This window comes from Cimex lectularius, unplaced genomic scaffold (assembly GCF_000648675.2).
Source record: "Cimex lectularius strain Harlan isolate CLEC.00 unplaced genomic scaffold, Clec_2.1 scaffold6, whole genome shotgun sequence".
Lineage (NCBI taxonomy): Eukaryota > Metazoa > Arthropoda > Insecta > Hemiptera > Cimicidae > Cimex > Cimex lectularius.
The window spans coordinates 3,807,385-3,833,657 of NW_019392677.1; the positions used below are offsets into that span (position 1 = coordinate 3,807,385).

The following is a 26,273-nucleotide window of genomic DNA, read 5'->3' on the forward strand; positions in this document are numbered from 1 at the left end:
TTTAATTAATTTATTATCTATAGAGAGATGTAAGGGAAGGACAAGACGGCATCCGTTGAACCCGTCCAGTGTGAATGTATTTATTAGTGCGAATGATGAAGTATGCGTGAGGCTGTAACGGAATATCGAGTGCCCACAGGACCACCGAATTGGGTTTAGGTAATTTAATATCTATAGAGAGATGTGAAGAAAGGATTGACGGCTCCGTTGAATCCGTCCAGTGTGAATGTATTTATTAGCGCGATAGATGAATTATGCGTGAGGCTGTGACGGAATATTGAGTACCCACAGGAACACCGGATTGGGTTTAGATAATTTAATATCTACAGAGAGATGTGAGAGAAGAACTTGACGTCATCGGTCGAACCCGTCTAGTGTGAATGTATTTATTAGCGTGAATGTTGAATTATTCGTGAGTCTGAGACGGAATATCGAGTGCGCCCACAAGAACACCGGATTGGGTTTATGTAATTTAATATCTACAGAGAGATGTGAGGGAAAAACGACGTCTTCGGTCGAACCCGACCAGTGTATTTATTAGCGTGAGTGGTGTATGAATGGGCAGGTCTGCCGTGGAATATCGAATACTCCGAAGACTTGTCAGAAACTTAGTTAGGTTAAGGAATAAGCGGAGTATGATAGGGTGATGAAACGCTGGGCGGTAAAAATTCACGGTGTCTTGCCAATTTTAATTGTCAATACGGCATGGAAGGTTACTCGGGATGAACTTATTTATTGGCGTGAATGACGGGTGGCTGGCGAGGTGACTCTCACCTGGCCGACTCCCAGTTAGTTTTAGGGGTTGGTACTCTTGGTCATTTGTACTCTGAACCTGCTAAACATTGGTTAGATTAAAATCTTATAGTAGAATGAGTGTATGTATGTAATATCTAGGAACACTGTGTGGAAGATAGGTAAATAAACAGAATAATAACAAAATACTAATAAAGCCTAGCTACCAAAGGTATGTGGCAGAAAAGTGGAGACAAATGCAGAAAAGAATACATATTTTCCAGATAATAAAATAACGGCAGAAGTAGTTACCCGGTAAAAAAAAATTAAATTAATATAAAAAAAATAAGACGACTACTTGCTAAAGGCTCTCTCTTATAGGTCCAACCTAATTGAAACGTGAAACTAAACCAAAAGTGTTGATTCCTTTCTGAAGATGGCGTGAAAACGAAACGCATTGGAGTGGACCCAGTAAAGTGATAAATCGTCGTTCCGTCCAATACGTGTTCACCGACTAGCCGACCAACAACCATTACTATGTATATGTGTATATACATATACATTTGTTGTTTTCATTTTCAGACCATGTCGAATTTGCTAGGACCGGACCTTGGCCAGATTGTTTAAAAGGGGGGAAGAGAAAAACTAAAACGCCAATTTTTGCACAAAAGAATTTATTATTTGGCAGCCTACGTGCAGACAAGCGAAAAGAGCTGATACGTGAAGTGTAGAGACCAGTTATATTGGGTTTCAATGTGGACGGTGTTGGAGCTATATCAAATTGGCACTCGCCCTTGCACTAATAGTGTCGGGACCACTATTTATAATGGAAAAAGGGGGAGAGCTTTGAATATAGACACACGCCGTTTGAGCCGGCCCAAGTCTACAAAACAAATGGCAACATTCGTAAACAATGTCTCGTGACATAGACCCAGTTAGACCAGTTAGACGGAATTCTCTACCGATGACTTACTGATAAATACGTCTCTTCAATTAACATTCTTTTTGATAGTGCTTATTTAATAGCCAGTTTAATTCATATGTTTCATCTTATCATCCTTTTTCTCTCTCTAAGAATGCGTGCCAGTTCGGTTATTTTACAAATTTTTTTAACACAAATCTTTTATAATAAAGAATTTGAAAATAATGATTTAAAAGACCTCTTAAATATATGCCTACTATCTAATCATTATAAATTCAGTAATAAATTTTATTAAATCCATTAAAAATAAAAAAAGTCAGAGCCACAGGGGGTTGGTGTCCGAGTGGATCGAAGTCACGATAGCTCAAGTAGTAGAGCAGGGGCGAGCTCGACACAGAACTAAGATATTCCACTTTTCGTGAATGGAGATAGAAGGATTCCGATAAACAAAAGTGGCACGTGCTGCCTAGCAGCTAAGAGTCAACCTACAGGTGTGCCATTTTTCCTGACGCACACACGAATACTTAAAAAAACACTAAATAATCCGGTTTTTAGAATTTTGCGATTTGAGTTACTTTTCTTTTGGGTGTGCGATGTGAGGAACATCCACAACTGCAGACATTACAGTACCAACATATTATTCTCATCCATGGAACCGAAAAACTGCTAGATTCATTTGGTTCATAGACCGTATGTTAGAAAATGCTTGAAATCCAGATCTTTATTAACACAAATCTGCGAAAAAACCATCATTTACAAAAAGTGAATCTACATACTCACCCCACCTTCTTCATTTCTACAGGAGCGGTTTTGTCTCAACTTGTCAGGTTATGCAGGTTAGATCTTCTCCAGCATAATTATTAACTTCACTAGTTTTCGTGGTCCCCTTGGTCAATTCAATCTTTCAATTAATTTTTATCTCAATTAAAAACTTTTTTTTTTAACTCTTTATGGGTAGGCTGTACCAAATTCAATGCAGAAAGAAAACTTTTGCGAAAGAATGGCCGCCTAATCTCCATAAACTAGTCTGGGATATCAAATCATTTGCAGCACTAAAAGACTTTGCCTCAACTACGCTTAAATGAACAAATCCCTATTTATTCTAATTACTAAATCCTAAATATTGTTGTTACCGTTATTTATTTATTGCATAATTAAACATAGGTTTCGGTTTACGGTTCCGGGCTGTTTTCCTCTTCTTAGTAAGAAAATTTTAGATAATATAAATATATAGAATAGAAAATCAAGAAAATGTAAATGTGCAAGGGGAAACCAGTAAGACCTTTTGATTTAGGTTTCAAAATGAAAATATTGTTCCTTCGAAAACCTACCAGCGGTCTCGCCTGAAGGAAAGATCGTTGGGAGGTAATTTTATCCCATTTATTTGAAGTCCATTAGATATATAAATTCGATTAAGTTAAAGCGTTTATCCGCCAGTATGGGATCTTCCTCAGGTATGGCGGGTTGGTGGAAAGGGTAAAAAAATAAAAAATAAAAGGATCTTTATGGGTATTTTTATTTTTAAGTGTACCGTAATAAATTTAATTTTTGATCGCGTATCATAATCGAATTCGTCCCATTCTACTGGAGGCAATAATGACGCAAGCCTAATGTGTACAATATATTGATAAGAACGTTTTGTATCTCTTTGACTGTACAATTTATAATGTAATTCATTATTTAAAATGTTTTTTTGGCATTTACGTTGTAAGAGAGTTGAGCAGTTCTTAATACAATATTTAATTTAGCAAGAACGAATTTTAGGGTTAGATTTAATTTCAAATATTGGGAATTGAACCAGATTGATTTGTTAATTTTTGAGCATGAAAGTCTCAATTTATAATAAAGATTTAAAAGTACTTGTTTACTAACAGATTTTAAGTAAGTGGAGGTAATGTTATTGATTGTGTTATAATTCATTACTGCTTTGACTAGCAAATTAATAGAAATGATGAATGATGGAGTAAGTGTGTGTCCCCACTTGCTTTGAGTAGGAACAATCTTTTTAAAAAGGATTCACTAAACGTATATATCTCGTTAAACTTTTAACCAATTTGCTAATGTTTGTCTTGTTCTAAGACAAGTTTGGGCCATAAAGGGTTGACTTGTGCCAAAAAGTCTATTTAACAAGTATAGTCCGGTTTATAAATGACTTTCTTTGTCCCCACTTTCGGGCTTTTCAATTTTAACGTTTTTGTCCTCAGATAAAGCGATTTAATTAACACGTATTTATAAGTCCTGCCAGTCCATTCCGCTAAGCTCTACTAATAGATTCGGGTAAATTTGTTGGGCCTTCTTGTAATAACGGTTTTGTTTTGTGAAGAACAAAAGTACACCATGGAATAAACAAGTCTGGCCCTTCAAAGTCCACCCATCACTGTAGTAATAACCACGTTCTACCCCTCAATTAATTTTATAAATATTTGTAACCTTGAAGGTTCGTTGCAATATTTAAACATTATATTTATATCAATATTATTACAAATATTATTTATAATGATGTATTGGATTTATATTTAATTATGTATATTTAAATTTTTTGATCTTTAAAGAAATGTTTACATGAACAAAAAATTAAAAAAGAAGATACTATTGCGGACTATAATTCTATACTTAAACCAACACAAAAAACTATATTTTTTGATTTATTAACAATGCACCAATTTTCTTATTGACCTTGTGTTTTGGTGTATTATCATGCAATGAATATATTTGCCGATTAACCTTTTCTCGAACGGATGATTAATAATGATTGAAAAATAATAATAAAAAATAATATTATTATTCTTATTTTTTTTATTTTTGGCACACCATATGGAAATTATGGAAGTATTGTTCATGATAAGTGGACCACGAAGGGTTATCACTCCCCGATTTGCAGACCCTAGGGTCGATAACTCAGGATCACTACCCTCTTATGCGGCCGGGTCGCTAGTACCCCCCAAGCCTGATGCTCAGGAAATGTCTGTAATCCCAATCAACGGGGTTATAACGGTAGCTGTCGACAGGTAGGTCCATTCAACCCCAAACGCATGCAAGCTATAATCTAGCCTAATACTAATTAAATTCTGTAAGACATCGCACAAGTAAATACATTCATACATTACTCTCATTCTGATTAGTCGGTATATTTTTGAAATCTAGAAACCGAAATATTTCGGATTGACTTCAGCTTTACACTTTTATCACCACGCCAAAGTACAGTAAAATAAAAAAAAATTAAGGTAAAGTAATTCCTTTCTTATAGAAGGAATGCCCTAGGCCTAAACAATTTGCGACCGCAGTCCTCAGGGACAGTGATAGGGATAAAAGAGGCGGCCACAAGGCCTACTGCACCTCGACCTAAATAGATCTATTGTGCTCCTCTGCTTTTTATAACTCACTGGCCAGATTCAGGCTATTAATCAGCCTCCACAGCTTTGCCATCGGTTCCTTGATGTAAGATCTTACTTGTGGTTTTCCTTATCCTAGTTGCAAGAACCTGCACTTACATAGGCCTTCACAGAAACATAGAATGCGTTCTGCGGTCCTCTTCCAGGCAGTATCTGCACAGTGTTTCTTCTGTATGTACTACTATCCGGTACATGTGCCTTCTTAAGTGGCAGTGCCCTGTAAGAATGGATTTTGATTGAATATATATACGGACGGGGGAGGGAGCATAACAATCTGTACTGCGGGGCAGCGTATTTTCGTTCCAAGTTCAAAACCAGCTGCATGGGAAAGGAATTGCAGGGGCTGAGTGGTGAGACCCCTGGCGGGTACCTAGAGAAGAGGCTGTGTCTCATTCGTGGCCGTGGACACTAGTACTTGCGCATGACCTCCGAATTACCTCCCGACCTCGTGGGAATCGGATGGATATAACCAGCGTGGAGCTATGATTACGCTGCCGGCGTCCCTCGAAGAGAGGAATGGTGGACGGGGGCGGGTGCTTGTCGGTGGCGGCCCTCTGGGTTGCCTTTACCGAAGGCATGGTACTCCTCTAGGGGGTGGTTAGAGATTCCACTCAAATCGAAACCGTGTCCGGAGCCTATTGGAGGTTTCGACGCTAGCGGGGCCCCTACACCCAGGGAGATAGAGTTGTCTTCTCTATCTAGGGAGTGCGTGGGAGACTTGGCTGATGCATTTCGGCCACTTTTTGGATATCCCTTTACGCTCGGCACTGGTTAAGTGCACAACGTTAACCCACCCCTCTCGGAAGGGGCAAGCGGGAGAAGTCAGCATGTCTACCGATTAGTCTGTGGATTTGTGGGTTTCTACACCGAACCTCGCGGAAAGGGTAGATTTTCCGCGCGCGGAGGTGAGCCGCTCCTAACTTGAGATTCTAAACGCGCCTAATCGGCCAGGTGTGCACGCTAAAAACCTCATTGTTTTATGACATTGCGACCCCCAGTGGGAAACGAATGTCTTGTTAGGTGTCCAACCAGAATGCTGGTTCGGTTGCGGTTCCCTGCCAGTAATTATTTGATGAACCTTCTATGAACCGCAGTCCCCAACTCAATACCAATCCCAAATAATTCAACTTTTTTTTATTTTGATTTATTTTATTTATTGCTACCTGTATACAATAAACATACAATAAATAGTATAGTTAAGTTCAAATCTGTCCGACCAGGGGGCAGTAGTGAGTGAAACCGGCCAGTTCTGGAACTCTCTTTTATTTAATTGGCAGGGTTAATAAATTAAATATGAGGTCACGAGGCTATTCGTTTTAAACAGCGTCGAGGATTATAAGGGTGGAACTTTGAGGAAAGAGGTTAGTGGGTAAGGGTGGAGGGATAGTTTAGAGAGGAAACTGAGAAAAGTGTTCCTTCACGGATGGGATTTTAAGGTCTTTATGGGTCGTTTGATTGGTAACATAGAAGGTAGCATTACTCCATACGGTCGACAACTTTGGATTGAAAGGCTTGAATTCGTTGGATGTTGGAGGATTTGGCCAAGCCGCACAGTTCGACTCCGTAAGTACAAATAGTTCTTATGAGTGTAAGCGTTGAGTTTTTTGCAAACTTAGTGTTGATTTTGGTTTTAGTAGGTATATGAGCAGTCCATATCTTTTGTTAAATACTTGACGTTTTAATCTTGTCGGTTCTATGTCTGCTATCTAAGTAAAGCCCGAGGTAGCGAACATGCTTGGATGGTAGCATTACTTTGCTGTTTATGCTTGGCTGTTTTGCTCGTTCAAGCTGATCCGCCTCCTGTTTCAACAGTCGGTAATAATGTTGTTGGATTGCTTCATTGGCTAGGATTGGATTGTGTAAAGATATATTGCGGTGTCGTCCGCATAGGTTGTAAGGTCGTGTTTTTAGATATGTAATGACCGGATTAGATCTAGGATAATTCCTTGTGGAGCACCGACTTTTTATTGGCGTGATGGGCGAAAAAAAGGTCCTGATTCTCACGTTAAACCATCGAACCGAGAGGAAGGACTTCAGGATGACATAGAGATGAAAGTGAGTTTTAAGTTCATCATCAGGGCAATACAATCTTAAATAATTCTACAAAGCGGCATAATTATTTTTTTCACAGAGGCTTTCAAATTTCTTTGATCAGGCCCAACTGTGAATAATTTTTAACGATCAATGGTTTTCTGATCATATTGATGCTGTGATCTCCAAGGCTTCTAGGAACATTGTTCTTATTAAAAGAACGGTGATTTTACTGAATCATTTGCCATGAGAGTTTTGCCCCAGTCCTTGTGTAGTTATATTGAGTAAGCACAAATTGATACCCTAACTTTATTTTCGACCATCTTTTTTCCCATCAGTTTGTGAATATTCACAATCTTATCAATTTCGTAGCATGAAATGTTTGCCCGTTGTTATGTAACGATTGGAAACTTTCAAATGATTTCCGCTCCATTAAGCAAGATTAGATGATCCAGTTTATTGTTGATAAATAATCTGAATGCAATTTTTTTTTAAATTGTGGCGATGGTAATTTTTTTATTTCAACAGATGAGCGAAATTTCCCACAGATAGGACCTAAAAACTTTCCCATTCACTTAGAAGTAATATGCATGTAGATCGTATGACGGCAATATCATATTTCACTGCCATTTTTACCCCACAAACAAATTCACTCAGACTATTTACGACTTTTTTAACGAACGTAGACACGTTATATAATTTAACTATGACAATAAATAATAACATTTCTTATACTTTTAATTAAAAAACTTAGACCTTGAAATTACACCATAATAATTGGAAAAAAAAAGTTTTACAGATATAATCAATTCAACAGCTTATGTAGTGTTTCAAGATTCCACAAAACCTCTTAGATGAGGTCTCATATTAATGGGCTGATAACGCTAATGATGACTGTGATTTTAAGAATGAAAAATTGCCAAGACACATAAACTACCGAAATGAGAGATTAATTAATCAATCAATCATCGAACTTAAAGCTTTTGGGTCTGAAAACTTTGGACAAGGCCTGAAACTGTCAACGGTTTAATTTCGATAATAACCTTGTTATGAAGGTGTTTTTAGATGGTTTATATAACTAAAATCCATAACTTTGTCATTCAGAACTTATTTGTGTAAAATATGACTTTTTCTTCTCTTCCCCGATCAATTTGGATAATGGAAAAAAGAGCAAACCTTATCTAGGTGAATTCGGATCAGATTGGGACATTTATTTTAATTTTATTGATGGGAAATTTTTTAAAAATCCGAAACAAAATAGTTCAATAGACTATGACTGTTGTTTCTTGAAATATTCAATTTTTTAACTTATTTGTGTAAAATATGACTTTTTCATCTCTTCCCCGATCAACCTGAATAATCGAAAAAATGGTAAAATTGTTGAAAGAAACACAGCGAGATTTGACAGAACAGGAGGTCCAAAGGAATGAAGATTTTTTCTCGGTAAATTCGGATCAGATTGGGACATTTATTTTAATTTTATTGATCGGATATTTTCAAAAAAATCAGAAACAAAATTGTTCAATAGATTATGACTGTTCTCTCTTGAAATATTAAACTTTATAACTTATATTTTGTGTAAAATATATCTTCTCTTCCTTTCCCCGGTCAATTTGGATAATCGAAAAAAGAACCCAATTGTCGAAAGAAACAGCGAGATTTGACGGACCAGCACGTACAAAGAAATAAAGTTCTTATCTACATAAATTCGGACCGGATTCGTACATTTATTTTAATTTTATGAATCGGAAATTTTTAAAAAACCCGAAACAAAATAGTTCAACGGTCTATGACTGTTGTTTCTTGAAATATTCAACTTTTTTACTTATTTGTGTAAAATATAACTTTTTATTCTCTTCCCCGATCAACCTGAATAATCGAAAAAATGGTAAAATTGTTGAAAGAAACACAGCGAGATTTGACGGACCAGGAGGTCCAAAGGAATGAAGATTTTACCTCGGTAAATTCGGATCAGATTGGGACATTTATTTTAATTTTATTGATCGGATATTTTCAAAACAAAATCCGAAACAAAATTGGTCAATAGATCATGACTGTTCCTCTAGAAATATTAAACTTTATAACTTATATTTTGTGTAAAATATATCTTTTTCTTTTTTTCTCCGGTCGATTTGGATAATCGAAAAAAGAGCACAAATGATGAAAAAACAAAGCAAGATTCGACGGACCAGGGCGTCCAAAGCAATGAAGATCTTATCTAGGTAAATTCGGGTAGGATTCCTACATTTATGTGAATTTTATGGATCGGAAATTTTTAAAAAATTCGAAACAAAATAGTTCAATAGATTATGACTGTTGTTTCTTGAAATATTCAACATTTTAACTTATTTGTGTAAAATATGACTTTTTCTTCTCTTCCCCGATCATCCTGACAAATCGCAAAAATGGTAAAATCTGTGAAAGAAACACAGCGAGATTGGACGGACCAGGAATTCCAAAGGAATGAAGATTTTATCTAGGTAAATTCGGATCAGATTGGGACATTTATTTTAATTTTATTGATCGGATATTTTCAATTCATTCATTTCTTTTTTGTTCAATAGATTATGACTGTTCTCTCTTGAAATATTAAACTTTATAACTTATATTTTGTATATAATATATCTTTTCTTCTTTTCCCCGGTCAATTTGGATAGTCGAAAAAAGAATACAATTGTTGAAGGAAAAACAGCGAGATTTGACGGACTAGGGCATCCAAAGGAATGAAGATCTAATGTAGGTAAATTCTGGTAGGATTCCTACATTTATTTTAATTTTATGGTTCGGAAATTTTTACAAAATATATTCAGATATTTCATAGATTATAATCAGAAATAAATTAGTTGAACCGTTGTCTCTTGAAATATTAAACTTTTTAACATATATGTGTAAAATATGTCTTTTATTATCTTCCCCGATCAACCTCGATTATCGAAAAAGAGTAAAACTGTTGAAAGAAAAACAGTGAGATTTGAAGGACCAGGACACGTCCAGTAGAATGAAAAATTATTGGTCAAAAAGTTCTTTTTCTTCTTTATGACTCTTCTTTAATTTATGATTGTTCTCTTTCTTAAATATTAAACTATTACTTATTTGTAGTTAAAAGAATCTTCCAAAAAAATCCAAATCACATTTAGTTATAAGTGGGTTAAATTTGCGCATTTATTATGTGTTTTTACTTATTTTCTTTGTAGATTTAAATCCAATAGAATAGACTATACCATAAACCATATTTTGACTGCCAATTAAAAAAATACTATATTATATACTATTAATAGCAATAGTAATTAATAAACACTTGTACGCTCTATTAAAAACATAACTCTTTAATAAATGCGATAATTAATAATAAAACGGATAAGAAAAGCAATATTCACTGTCAAAATATTCGTTACATTTTGTTTTCTCGATAAGATAAAAGATGTGAAAATGTCCAAATGAACAAAACTATGCGATTGAAGATAGAACACAAAATGTTTGGGAAATTTTTATCATTCCTTTCCACTTAAACGTTCCAATCAACCATCTCATGTTCTGTATGAATCACGTCGAAAATCCAACTACTTTGGATAGATAAACACCTGCACTTCACGTGTTGTTAAAGGTGGTTCTGCTTCGTGAAGTCCCTTGTTGGAATGAAACAAAAGGCTCGTTGGCTTCTCTACAAAAGCGGGTGTCCAAAAAGACACCCCATTAACTGTTACTCGTCCTTAAATCTTATAAACATTAATTAGTTAGATCACGAAAGACAACCGATTTGCCAAACGCTTAATAGTTCTCTGGCAACCACAATGAAAATATTATTTCTTATTGACCAGACTAGCATTCTGTGGCTTGAAATTTGTCTAAAAGTGATTAATCTAATCGGAGATTTTTTTTAATCTGAAAAAGACCTGGCCAAATTTTGTGTTTATATTTGTTTTTACAAGCCTTTATTATTTTTCTTGAAACAAACTTAGATCGATCTTGAGAGGATGATGGTAAAGAACTTAATAATTTTTTTTTCAACTTGATCATTTGCCGAACAGTAAAACATTACGGGTATTAAACTATTTAAATTATTTAATAAACTCTCGAAAATACCACAACTATAACATCCCATTTAAGATATGTAATAATAATAAGATTCTTTATTTAAGAATAATTACGAATTTATATAGCAAAAAAGATGCTATCTAAAAGCATGTAGAGCTTGGATATCCGTCAGCCTGAGAGTGATACATAGTTTTGCAATAATAATAATTAATTATTTGGAAATACTGAGATGCGGTCTGATGTGGCGTAGGTTTCACAAAAACATTTTCTTTATCATGCCAACGTTTCAATCTTTATTGAGATCATCTTCAGGGCCTGGGATTTACAAACATTGTTTACATTTAACAAATACATGTAGGATGTGGAAAAAAGTAGATTTATACAACGCAAAAAAAAAAATTTTATATTCAATCAAAGTATTTTTACTCACTCAAAGTGTTTGTTTTCTGCCTAATGTTTGTAAATCCCAGGCCCTGAAGATGATCTCAATAAAGATCGAAACGTTGGCACGATAAAGAAAATGTTTTTGTGAAACCTACGTCACACCAGACCGCATCTCACGATTTCCAAATAATCACAGACTAACGGTCACTAATCACCACACATAATAATAATAAAAGAATGCAGAATAAACTAACGTAAAGATAGGGACAACGCTATTTTATGTACAAACAAGAATTACATTATAAAATTATTTTTAATTAAAAACTAAATTATATTGAATTGACATAGCGTTCAAATATTTAAAAAAAATAGTGAAACAATACTTATATAATAAAAAGGAATGTTTAATATGATCAACAATAATGTAACGTTAGTGTTTAGCATTTTTTTATGTTAAAGAACGTACGCCAAGGTGTCGTATTCTGAATTCTACTAATACTGGACACGAAGCCAAAAAATGAACCACATCCTTTCTTGGCCCTATGTAACAAAATGAACATAGCTCAACCCCCACTTTCGACTCATGGGGTGAAATTTAGGCAAAAATCACCCCTCATTTTAAATAGCCAATGCAGATCCCTTAAGTTAATCGGCAGTTCATTCGTCAATGAAAATAGTCTACATTCAATGTCCAGCTGTTTGGGTGAACCTACTTGGGGGAAGAGTCGGAAACGGGAAGAGTCTTTGGCGAATGCTACTTTACCTTCTTTGAAGATATGTAAATGACCATAAGAAAAAGTTATTGCTTGTAAATTGTCTCAGAGCATACTTATGTCAGCTGCACAAGGAGGACTCACAATACGAGAAACCAGCCAATGTTCCAGGTCTCGAGGTCATCGTCGATTAAGTCGACGTGGTGGGCTCTCTTTGGGAATGCTGGAGAAGTAGAGTTAGGATGTATCGAGTGGTTGAGGGTGAAACTTTTGGAATAGGTTCGTTGATAAAAGGGATGTTGGGGTCGTAGTGGATAATGTATGATAGAAAATAGCTTTGGTGATTTGTCTGAGGACTTTTGATTGGAAGGATTGGATGCGGTGGTTGTTGGATGGTTTGGAAGAACTCCACCGTTCCAAAGTAAAAGTGGTCGCAGTAAAGCTTTGTAGTTTAGTGTTGACGGTGAAGACGGATTTCTATCCTAGAAGTCTTCCTAGTTGTCCAAGTCTTAGGTTAAGTCTCACTCTTAAGTCTTGGGGATTTCCCGTCAGCCTTCTGCCCCTAGATATAATCCTAAGTATTTAACTTGAATGAAAATCGATATCATTATCATCGATATTGTTGATGTAGTGGAGAGGAAGACTACTTTTTTGAGTGAGAACGTACACCGAGTATATTTTTCTTCAGTCAGTCTTGTCCTCCACTTTTTGATCCAGGCTTCGATAACCTCAAGATGTTCTTGGATGTTGGAGGTAGCTTGGATAGGATTCGAGTTAGAGGACAAAATAGCGATATCGTCCGCGCAGGTGGTGGTGATGATGGTGGTATTAGGGTGTACTGCTACAATAAATCATATAAAGGATGAGACCGAGAATGTTCCCGTTTGGGACGACGTCTTGTATCTCTCTGACTTATGAAAACTCGTTCCCATTCACACATCTAAAGCATAGTTTATTAATTAATTATAAGTAGTTTAGATTTAGTCTATTTTCTCTTCATTAGTGTCTGCATGCTGTATATGTGCTATAGTTCAATGCGATTATTGTGTTCTTTTTCTTTAGGTTTCAGTTCATGTCATATCAAAAACCGTTTATTTTCGCGTATTTTAAAATTTTATGGACAATATCTGTCCGTTTTACACAGTTCGTTCTGTTCGACTGATACGATATTTCCTCTGTATCTTTGTTTAGTTTTCGATAGCATATGCCGTTCTTCAAGAGATTGTACGCCTGTTACATAATTTTTCATTTATCTTTATCTTCTTCTGTTTTTTGTTTTGATTTTTTGTAGTTCGGATTTTGTTGGATAATTAGCTAATTTATTTCAGTTCTGGCCATATACTGTTTTTAATATTTTATAAACTTTTTTGCTTGCATGGTATTCAATTTAATCAGATTTTATTTTATTAATAATATTTTGAGCATTTTAATAATTCTTTTTCGTTTATACTGTTCAAATACGTTCAAATAAAATGTTAAGTCAAATGGAAAACCCTTTATTTATGTTGGTTATTATGTGATATAAAACGAACAGAAAGAACAATCTGACTATGGTCGAGTTTATACATATTTTCTCTTGTTCCGGGTGGTCTTATTTCAAAATCTGACGCTTATTCCAATGTGAGACATTTTTGCGGACCGTATGAAATCACTATACTTCAGTCAACTCCCATAAAACTCAAATTCATGCAGTCGTAAATAGAAAACATCAATCAAACTGTTCCAACGTCGATTAGAAATAGAATTCATTAGGGTTGCAATTTCGAATTGTTCCAACGTCTATTAGAAATATAATTATAAGATTTAGAATTCAAAATTGTTCCGTCTATTAGGACTAGAATTCATTAGGGTTGCAATTTCGAATTGTTTCAACTTCTATTAAAAGTAGAATTGTAGAAGAAAGTAGAATTGTGGAATTCAGTACGGTCGCAAATTTGAAATGTTCCAACGTTTATTGGAACTATAGTTCATTAGAGTTTCAAACTGTTCCAACGTCTATTAGAACTAGAATTCATTAGGATTGCAATTTCGAATTGTTCCAACGTCTGTGAGAACTATTGTGGAATTCAGTACGGTCGCAATTTTGAATTGTTCCAACGTTTATTGGAACTATAGTTCATTAGATTTAGAATTTCTAACTGTTCCAACGTGTATTAGGACTAGAATTCAATATGGTTGCAATTCGAATTGTTTCAACGTCTACTGGAACGAAAATTCATTAGATTTGAAATTTCAAATTGTTCCAACGTCTATCGGAACTATCGTTCATTACATTTAGAATTTCTAACTGTTCTAACGTGTTTAAGGACTAGAATTCAATATGGTCTCAATTTTGAATCGATCCAACGTTTATCGGAACTATAGTTCATTAGATTTAGAATTTCTAACTGTTCCAACGTTTATTAGGACTAGAATTCAATATGGTTGCAATTTCGAATTGTATCAACGTCTATTGGAACGAAAATTCATTAGATTTGAAATTTCAAATTGTTCCAACGTCTATTAAAACTCGAATTCATTAGAATCGGAATTTCAAATTGTTCCAACGTCTATTAGAACTAGAAGTTACTAGTAGGTTACTAGTAGGTTAATAGAAATCAATTTTTTTGTAAGATTTTTGAAACTTGTGAGTTTTGATCAACAGTTAATGTGTAAATTGTCTTTCTACTATTCAAATTAGCTTTTTTTAATGTGTGTGTTTTAGTGACCGGTTGTTTAATAATTTGTTGGGTTCGCGAGGACCTGTCAAGAATGAGGTGATTTAGATATTTTGCATATTCTTTTGCCGACGTTTCGACCTTTATTCGAGACATCTTCAGAGCATAAAGTGTGGTGCTATTCTCGTGGTGAACGTATTTATAATTGTCACAACAATTTCACACAACACCAATATGGCAGTGCAAGAATAGCACCATAATTTATGCTCCAAAGATGACCCGAATAAAGGTCGAAACGTCGGCAAAAAAAGAAAAAGGTGTTTTTTCAAAATTACCTCATTCTTGACCGCTCTAACGAATCCAACAAATTAATTTTTTTAATATTTATCTGTATGATCCATTTAAAAATACATTCAATTTGTGATTATAATTACAAAATACGATTTCTCAATTATCTTCTCTTAAATTAAAATTGAAAAGTAAACAGAACACAGGATAAAATATAAATTTGAAATTGATTAATGTTAAAAAGAAAGTATAAACAACGATACCTGGATATGAAATCCATGCATGTTCTTGTATAGAGATTTTCCTTAGGCTGATTGACCTTTTGGTGCACCTTGAGCACGTCAACTTCATTTATGTCCATATTTATAAGCACTCACTTTAAACACCATCTTTCTTCAAAACCGACGCACAAAACTGAACAAGAACCGGGGGAAAAAATTTGACATTTTTTTTTACAAAGAACTATGAACAAGTATCACTGTACGATGTATGTTAATCACCCGTAGTCGAATTAGCAGTTATTTAATGATCGAATTCGTCCGAACGGCCCCGACTGCAATTTCGATCCCCTTTTCGATTATCAATGCTATCGTGGAATGAGACCAGACGTTGAAAGATAAAAGTTCAGATATCATCGAGGTCAAAACCACCGCCTAGGACTATGAAAGCCCGCCCAAACCGCAGTATCAAAATCTACCGTGAAGCGTTACGACCGAAAATCCGACTGGCAAATAGTTCGTTCCTTACCCTTCGCACTCGGTCCGATAAAATTATGATAAAACGTGACTCATCTTATCAAAAGTTAAAATGCAGGCCGATAAGTCTAAACGGCTCGGCAGATTTTTTGATAAACAATTGAGATAACTGGGTGATAATATTTAAATTCAAGCCCCCCTCCAAAAAAAAGTTTATCTGTAAAAAAAAATCAGAACAATCAACAGTGATAATTTCTCGCAATTATAAAATTAAATAAAAATTCAAGTAATTTTTGAGTATCTTGTCATATCGCAGTGTTGTATACATACAACCAACATAAAAAAAATAAATTTTGAAAAATTAAGCAATTTTTATCACGATATTCAGTTTTTTATTGATTCTTTTTTACAATAATCTATAAGTAAACCGTTGGCATTTTGTACTCAAACATTTTCTCACGGCTTCAAAGTTAAATTGTTGAATATAAATTTTAAAAAATTAACAAAATGCTATTAAATTTTAACGCTAACAAAAAGTTCTTAATGTATAATTCATGTTTTGAGCCAACCGACAGCTTTTTTTTATGAAATATAATTTCAATTACTAATCATTTTGATTTTTCAAGGAGTCAAATAGACAATGTATTGATCAATAACTTTAAATTAGTAAATATACGCGAAAGTTTATTGTAATCGTAAATTATTTTCTGTAGTATTTTTATATTTTTTACGTTAAAGTAACAACCGGTAAACAACAACAAACAACAAGTATTATTGTTATGTTTTAATCAACCGGATGGTACCGTTTTTCAACTGCCCCTTCTTATGCTAGCTTCTCGGTGGGTACGCGCTGTTTAGCAAGTGTATTATGCTACAAAGTATTATTTCAGTTTTCAATTACCATAAGAAGATAAACAAAAAGGCACACTCCATTAGGAAAGCGGCATCCCCGAACTAGACAAAGAAGAAAGACTAACTCTATACTAAACCATTGTTCTTCGCCAATATCTTCTTTGGCATGAAGTCTAAGTCGGACGGATGGAGGGGACACTTCGTCCCCACTCGGCTCTGTCCCTGTATTTTATGCTGATTGACGTCATTTGTATTTTTTTTAAATATACAATTGACTTTTATTGACTGGGATTAAACGAAAAGTTAAAAGTTACCTAGGGTTAGATTTGGATATCTTGCAAGCTATATGTGAGGTTGAGTGTATTAGAAAATTTAAATAATTCTATTGTCACAGGGTGCTTTTGAAACTTTGCCATACTGTTAACCATTTGTTTTTTCCTTATTAGGATTTATTGAGAGAATAAAATCAAGAACTAATCGCCAATTTTTTTTAAAATTTTTCCAAAATATTTCCTTTATAAATAAACTTCTTTGAATAAGCTCGTCTAGTTGCACAGTGTTTCTTGTAGTTCAGATTGGTTAAAATTAAGCAATGACGTTCAAGAATACAAGATTTTGCGTCACTAGTCAATACTCAAAACGTTTTCCTTGAAACACCCAGAGTCCAAACAGGAATTTTTTTCTTAGCAGAGTTTTTTCCTGCCATGTTCCCGACTATAACATTTCCACGTCCCTATAAATATAACGGGATGTACATAAAGTTGTACCGGACCATGTCGGAAATGAGAACCCAGCTCTGCTGATGAATGGCGCCTTTTTCCCTTGTAACACGTTGACACTAATGACGTTTATTTCAGGCTGTTTACCGCGAATCTTGCCAACTACGGCAGTCCACCCCTGGGATTCTTAAAGACAAATTAAAGACCAATTATTTTCGAATGGGTCGTAAAGTACGGATTGGGTACGTCAGAAATGGACTTTTCCCTATAGGTTTCTTTTCGGAACAGCTAACATACTGGAAGTCACAGAATTGGTTGACTTTGACTAACGGTGATGAATGTCGTAATCAGGTAAGTGCGAGATAGATTGTTTTCCTTTTTAGCTTGAAAACATAGAACCCTTCAAGTACAACGTTTTCTGAAATCTTTACGTAAGACATTGGCTGAGATAAAAAAGTCAGTGTCGCGAGCAGGATTCAAACCACTTGAGTTCGATCCCCTCGGACACCAACTCTCCATCTCAACCTACACACTTTCGAATTTTTCCTCCTTTTTGTCTTTTTTCAAATATCAAGTAATCGGGATTCGATTTTCGGCGACAAATGAAATGGAGAGGAAAAGGAGAGCTTTCTTGAAGATATACTTCGTTTTACTTATTAAATCTTTACGTAAGGCATTGGTTGAGATAAAACAGACAATGTCACGAGCGGGATCGAACCCAGGATCTAAGGCTAAATACGCCGCTGCTCTATCGCTTGAGCTATGGTGACTTCGATCCACTTCGACACTAACCTCCCATCTCAACTCCACCTTTCGAATTTTCCCTCCATTTTGCCATTTTTCAAATGTCGTGTAATCAATTCGATTTTCGGCGAAAAATGAAATGGCCACGGAGAGCTTTAGTGAAGGTATAATTGATTTTACTGATTAAATCTATACGTTTGGTTGAGATAAAAATTCAGTGTCACGAGCGGGAGCAGCGGCGTATTTAGCCTTAGATCGTGGGTTCGAATCCCGCTCGTGACATTGACTTTTTTATCTCAAACAATGCCTTAAGTAAAGATTAATTAATTGAAAAAGGTTATTCGGTCAATCGGACCACGAACTCTAATGGGTTTTCTGGAATTTTAATTTTATTTGGAAAATGGTCAAATCTTTCCTTAGAGGGACCGTGGTAGCCGAGAGGTTAGCGTGAGAGACTCTCGGCTCATAGACGCCGCGGTCGTGGGTTCGATTCCCACCGTCGCCTCTGGCCCTTTTTTCACGATAACCCCCCCCCCCCAAATATGAACACACATACAACAATTCGTCACCATGGTTAATATGCACAGAGCATAAGGCAAAAAAAAATCTTTCCTTGGTGTGAGTTTGTATAATGTAGATATAGGTGTAGATGAATTCGGGGTGTGAAATATTAAGATCTATTCTGTGCTTAAAACACACCAGTAAGTCCTAGATCATGAATGAACTTGATTAGTAAGCCAGGTTTCTGTCGTTCAATTTCTTCTACGGTTACGTTGTACATCCCAAAAGTTTGGGGATGGTTATTGCATGTTCGGTTATGCCAATCTTTTTCATATGCCCATTGGGTCGGCAGTGTCCAAGAATAATTAAACAATAAGCGGTATCAGCTTAAAAAGTAAAGACCAAACTCAACACGTCATAGTATAAACTAACGGAACTTTGATAATTTCATGTACAATTTCATTTCCCCTTCAATGTTTACAAACTTCTAAAAGCCCTCTTATACACGTTGCTGGCAAAGCATAGCCAAATAATTTAATAACATACTTGCATTGAATAATTTACACTATCATGGCGTCCATTATTTTATCACTGCTAAAACGAAAAACATGAAAGATCATAATGGTTTTCTGCTATGAATTCTTTTAATCCTACAAACAGATTTATTTTTAAAATTTACTAAATAAACAATATACACCGAAGGGTAAAGTGTGCAGTACAAGTTAATGGAACTGATTGTGATTGCAACATCTGAAAAAAACAGCTCAACGCCGCATAAAGCTCAGATTGAATATAAAAACCAGAGAACGCGCCCACACGATAACTTATCTAAATGGATTCTGTAATTTTTTTTTTACAAGGGTTCGCAACAGCAGAGGTCATATCAACCCTCAGGGTGCTGGTGTTTTTGAAAAAAAAAAAAAAAAAAAAACATTTGTAAGTATATCGGGTTCGAATGCAGGGCCGCTGGATTCGAACCCGGGACCTTTACAGTGATGAGCGCCGAGTCAACGCCTAAACCGTTGCGGCCACCGACGCCCCTAAACTTACAATTGTATGCCGAATCGCTCTCATCTTTCCCAGGGACTTCGGGATTCTGGTTATGACAGACGTCTAACGTTCCTTGTATAAATGTCGATTTGGGAGGCTGAAGGAAACGTTCTTCCATATATCCTATGGACTGATGAATCCAAGTTCACCTCTAATGGCATACTAAACCGGTGGAATTTTCGGGGAGAGGATCAGAGAATTTCGTACTCTTGTCATCATCAGGTGGTTCACAGTATCAACGTTTGGTGTGGACTTCTCGTTAATAAATTTATTGGACCTTGTTTCTAAGAAAATAATTTAAATGGTGCTCAGTTCCTCAATTTTTGAAACTATTTGATGATGTTCCTCTGCAACAACGAAAAAAAATGATCTCCAGCTTGATGGATGCCCCGCACTCAATTCTTTGCACGTGAGACGTTATTTAAATCGTCACTTCCGGAATAGGTAGGACCTCATGGCCCGGTCTGTTGGCCTCACCCGATTTAACTACACTTGACTATTTTCTGTGGGGACATTTAAAAAACAGTGCCTATGCCAATCATAACCCAGTAACCTCAGTTGAAAAACTGCGGTAAAGGAATGAAAACGGTTGTCAATCCATCTCCCCTGACTCTATCGCTTTGAGCACCGGTAAAGAGTGGTTAAAAAGAGAAAATATTTGCATCTTTACGCAAGGCAGGCAGTACGAACGTGAAATGTGATTAACAAATAGCAACCAATTTAAAATCAGATTGCACTATTGTTTGCCAATTTTCGTAATTTTCCGATTGGGATGAGAAAACCTCTATATTGTTTTGGATGTTTGTTCACCTGCAGCAAGTTAAAATGCTGCAGTTTAAATTTAAATTTAAGCAAATTGCCCCATATGGCCTCGAAAGAAGATCTTATCCCAACTCTATATCATCAGTAAACATGGCGGTACTGTTAAAGTAGTAGAAATACTATGTGTTGTGTATTGTATAAATATTATGAAATTAGGATAATTTCCTGGGGTACAGCGCATTAATTGGGAAAATATTAACAGACCAACATTACTGCTTATACAGGAAATGTCTTTCGGACAGCTCATCAGGAGAATTCAAAGTTTCCTTTTAATTTATCAGTTTTTACTCTTACCTTTTTTACGCAAATTTTTAAAAATAAGTGTTTTGCTTAAACATAAATTGTATTTTCCTTCCTACGTTTCTAGTTCAGGTTCATTAATTGCAGTGATTCAAGGTCATCTGACAACAGAACAAGGTCATCTGCAACAAGCAGCCTTGTGTCCTTCGACTACTCCTCCACTTAAAGCATCTTCAATGTCATTATTGGATATGACCAAAGACAGGGGCTTAATAAGCATCTCTGTTTTTGTGAAATTTAAATTATATTTATGGATTACATTTTTCTTAGGTCATTTCGTTGTCAATAAGTATTCCTTGGATCTATATAGTTACAAGAGGCTACTAGTAATACTTAGAACCATTAAAATACCACACAAAATACTAAATAAAATGGACATTCACGACTGGTTAAATTCAATTAAGCGTCGAAGTATGCAGTTTTGAACTTATATAAATCAGTAATCAAAATATCTCATGAGATACAAGAGTTGACCAAAGGATTGGTATATGTGATGAAAAATTGGTATACTGGTTAAATCCTGACCCCCTGGCCAATGGCTTCCCAGCGGTCGGAAAATTTTCCACATCGACAATGTGCGTCCATGTGAATTCTCATCGACTTTCTTCGCGACGCAAGACGGATTATTTCCACTCGACAACGGCCATTTTCACGTCAATTTGTCTCGGTTTTATCGCACAAAAAAGAAAATTCGACGAAGACCATCACTGGCGTCTACCGCCAAGTAAGGAAATTGGGCAATTTGAACCGAACATGCAACCTTGCAGTTGAATTGGCCCAAATGAACTCCAGACTAGGAGATTACCGAGATGTTACCCTATGAAAGAAAACCTTTATTTGCCCACTTAATACATTTCCTTTGTGATGTCCTCGTTAGTTCGAGTCGTATGTAAATGTACAACTTCATTTTTAAGGGAACAACAAACTTTTCCATATTTTCAATTGTTACAAATAATAATGATAAGATTCTTCATTCAAGAATAATTACGAATTTACATAGTAAAAAAGGAAGCTATATAAAAGCATGTAAGGCTTGGATATCCGTCAGCCTGAGAGTGATAAATAGTGTTGCTATAATAATAATAATAATTAATCAAAGAATACAGAAGAAAACTAAGGTAAAGATAGCGACAACGCTATATTATGTACAAACAAGAATTACATTATATAATTTTTAATTAAAAATTAAATTATATTGAATTGACATTGCGTTCAAATATTTAAAAAAATAGTGAAACTAAAAACTTATATAATAAAAAGGAATGTTTAATATGATCAACAATAATATAACGTTAGTGTTTAGCTTTTTTTCTGTTAAAGAACGGACGCAAAGGTGTCGCAGTCTAAAGTCTACTAATATTGGACATGTAGCCAAAAAATGAACCCATATCCTCTCTTGTTCCTAAGTTACAAAATGAACATAGCTCAACCCCCTTTTACCTCATGGGGTGAAATTTAGGTAAAATCACCCCTCATTTTAAATAGCCAATGTAGATCCCTCAAGATAATCGGCAGTTCATGCGTGAATGAAAATAATTTACATTCAATATCCAGCTGTATGGGGGAAGAGTCGGAAACGGGAAGATTCTTTGGCGAATGCTACTTTACCTTCTTTGAAGATATGTAAATGACCATATGAAAAAGTTCTTGCTTGTAAATTGTCTCAGAGCATACTGATGCCAGCGCTGCACCAGGAGGACTCACCATACGAGAAACCAGCCAATGCTGGTACTCACTGTGAAGGATTAAAGTGGAAGGAGGTCTCGAGGACATCGTCGATTAAGTCGACGTGGTGGGTTCTCGTGATGAGAATGCTGTACCGATAGGGTTAGGATGGATCGAGTGGTTGAGTGAGAAACTTTTGGAATCGGTTCGGATCAGTTCAGATAAAAGGGATGTTGAGGTCGTTGTGGATAGACATAATAAAGAGCTTTGGCGATTGGCAAATAATAGTACGAAATATGAAATAGATAAAGTTTGATTGGCGAAAAAAGTTACTTCGAGTATTTTTTTTTTCAAAAATTAAATTTTTAAAGTTCGTCCCTATACTTCCGAGCATGTTGTGCGTATCTTATAAGGGGCATAACGTTTTCCCTTAAGCTGTACCCTTGTTAGTTAAAAATACCTTAAAAATGCAAAAATCTCAACACGGATAGTGCATTCCACCATAAAATGGAATACTTTTTCCGGATTGCGAGAATTCCATAATGAGCACAACATGTCCTGTCGCTAGACAACCGCATTTAGGCATAGCGCTTCACATCTTATCTTGAACATCCATCGAGTTCACATTTAGACCATCTAAGTTTGATTGCCTAAACTCAAAAAAACCAGGCCTCTGAAGAAGCAGTTAGCAAAGGTTGATAGGTGAACACGACGGAGGGACTCATTATGATGGAAAATACGGGCTAAGAGAGTTTTGAAATGAGAATTCCATTCGGTTATTTCTCCAATTGTAAATTTAAAATGCATCGAAACCCTTTTTTCGAATAAGAACCTCCAATTTGCGAACCAAGAGAGGTTGGAATTAACAATCACTATAGGCGTGCTTGGTCACTGGCAATATTAGGACTGATTCGGCAATTTGAAACCATCTTTTAAAAACTTATTGTATCAATGCACAGACATATTTAAGATAGTTTTGCCCTAATGATGATTTTAAAATAGGTCTAAAACTTGGCAGTATGGATAGGGATAAACAAGACCTTCACCTCGATCTGAGTAGATTTAGTGTGCTCTACTACTCAAATTGGCCTCCATTGGCCTAGTTGTACTTGGTGGCGAAGTACCACAAAACCTTAATGCGTTTACAAGGAAGAAGGCGATGGGAAGCCTTATAAATTCCCAAATTCTAAAAAAAATTGGCATCGATTGGCACGTCTAGTATGGCATCTGCTTGTATCTACTCCCTCAGTATACAGGACACTGAGACAAGCTTGTCTTTGTATGCCACTTAATAGCCTGATCATCTTAGCCTGCTGAGTCCTTGGGCCACCACACTACCAACACATAAGTCGATATCGGTCTTATGACACAGGAGTAGTATAAGGTCATTTTAGGGTTTAATCCCCAGTTTTTAGCACATAGCTTTTGCACCTTCCCCAGGCAATTTTGGCTCTACGAGTAGTTTTGATTGTAGATTCCATGTGAGCCGCTGGTTTAGTGTGACCCCTAGATTGGTGGCTTTCTTGAAGAATGGAATCAGTTTCTCATTTAGCATGGAATTTATAAGGCTTCCCATCGCCTTCTTCCTTGTAAACGAATTAAGGTTTTGTGGTGGTTAGTAGATAGCTCTTCCCGTTTACACGGTTGTTGTATACAGTACATCACATCTGCTTGGTGGCCTTTCACCACTACGGCAAGACCGTCCGCATACCCTAGACTATAGAATCCTACTTGTATTTGTAGGAGTTCGTTTGCCCTCACGAAAAGTGAAAGAACCCCCCCCCCATTGAGGGCATCCTTTGGCTGTCCTAGCCCGGGTGGTTGTGCAGCCCAAGATGGAATTATCCTATTCCTCAGGCCCTAAACCACCCAGACCTTTTCTGAAACTTCCCTGTTTTTAATTCATACAGAGAAGCTGTTAGCTTGGTCGTAAAAATTGATTTTGTTTTTTCATCCAGACCGTATCAAGATTAGGCGTGAGTAAAAAGACTTCTAATATTTTAAACCTAATTATTCTATCTTTTTTTTCTTTCAATATTTACTTACGAATAAAACGTTAAAATATCTGAAATTCATCTCTCACATTTTTAACAATTGAGAAGGTCAAGAGAAAAATATCACTCAACAGGTTTCCCTTAATGGATCGTTGGCTAAATGGTGTAATTCGAATTTACGACTGAAACATTCCTCTCCCGATTTATGAATTATAAAGTAAACAAATTCAAATCTCGAGAATAATTCCAATTAAGCGAATCAGCGATTAGGACTGTGAACAGACTCCTTGTTTTGCATAACAAGGTAGCATTGTCATAGTCATAAAATGTCCGATTAATTTGTAGAAATGATTCGCGATTAACGGGAAATTTTTTAAAAATCAAATATCTTCCAGGGAAACCATTTAAGTTCGTTTGATATAAAAGAAGTTCTTATTTGTTTTTGTTTTTTGTTTTTTTTATGAATGTCCGGGGTCGCCGACCCATTCAGTTGAATTCTTCTTGCAAAAAGTTAATATTGAATTAATTGCGTTTATTACAGAAAAGTTAAATTTAACGAAAACGAGACGAAACAAGCCAATTCCAAGTCTGTAATAAAGTGAGGCCTTTAACGAACTTAATTGTGCGTTTCGCTCATCTGACACTCGATTAGAAATTCAAAAGAGACAGACAGGATTAAGTTTTCTTTGAAATGTCAAAAGTTCGAGTGGGTTGATTCAGATTAGGAAACGAAATTGGCTTTAGACTTGCAGTAGAAAAAAAGTAGACCAGAGCTTTGCTGAATTCACCTGAGGAGGCTGGGCCCTTATCGCAAAACCCGCAACTGTGCCATGAGTCCGTGAAACGATCCAAATCGAGTCAAATAATATTTACAAGTACTCACATACTTGCATATATGAGGGACAATAAAAACCATTTAAATGATATGAGGAAGGTTAGAAAAAGCATGAACTGAAGCCCTAATAAATCGCTAAGAAGGCAGAAACGAATAAGAAAGATAGAATAGACCGTGGGAGGTTGACACAGGGACACTTACTTTCGGGCCAAAACCCGCGATGTGTTCGGCATGTAGAAAACAGTGGTTCCATGTGTCCCAACCTAGCTAAAAGGCGCAATGGTTCCATATAGAGATCGTGTAGGAATACCACTCGATATTATGATCGTGCTTGAGCATGGCGAGTATCTGGGTGGTCCCTTGTTTCGATTCTTTAAGGAAACGGCTATTTTATTCTTTGCTACTGTTGTACCGTAGTGAGAGTTGAGGGTGAATGTATTTATTAACGTGAGTGTGAAGTGCGAGTGGGTCTATGTCGGAATATTGACTGATTGGGTGATTGAGGACTATCGAGTACTCCACTACACTAACTGAGTGGATGGGATTTAAGCAAGAAAATATGCATTTAAGGATAAGGGAGAGTGTGAATGGCCTTAGGGACTGATTGCGTTGAGGGCTGAAATGACCTAGCATTTGGAAGCTCCTGGAGCCCATCTTCCGCAACTGGATGACCGAGGTCTGCCAACGCCCAGGGTCCATGATTCCCGAGGATTGTAATTTATTGTAAATTTCAAAACATGAAATAGCCGGTGATCTGCGAGAAGTCGTAGACTCTACTCTGTACATGCATGTATGTTTGTATGAGCTAGATATAAATCAGTTATCAGTAAGTAAAAAATATCTCATGTTATACAACATTTGACCAAAATTCATTTCTACTTATTTGACTCTTGCTCATGCTGTATTAGTGTCCTTGTGTACATTGGACAGAGAACAGCGTGT

The 26,273-nt window shown here is 35.9% G+C and overlaps 1 protein-coding gene across 5 annotated transcripts in view; it reads right to left on the bottom strand.

The window, feature by feature from the left end:
- The window catches only part of LOC106673872 (inward rectifier potassium channel 2-like), a 102,597-nt gene that overhangs the window by 20,704 nt on the left and 55,620 nt on the right, over positions 1-26,273 (bottom strand). The window contains exons 1-2 of one of the 5 annotated variants that reach the window (XM_014406239.2): positions 16,751-16,808; positions 15,418-15,568 (exon numbers count right to left, since the gene is read on the bottom strand). The exons of 2 other annotated variants lie outside the window; for them this stretch is intronic. In XM_014406239.2, coding sequence (XP_014261725.1) covers positions 15,418-15,515 — 98 coding nt within the window. In that variant the 5' untranslated portion in view covers positions 15,516-15,568; positions 16,751-16,808. Of the gene's footprint in view, positions 1-15,417; positions 16,067-16,750; positions 16,830-26,273 lie in introns of those variants that run through there. 2 more of the 5 variants (XM_014406238.2, XM_014406240.2) reach the window with 2 other exon arrangements.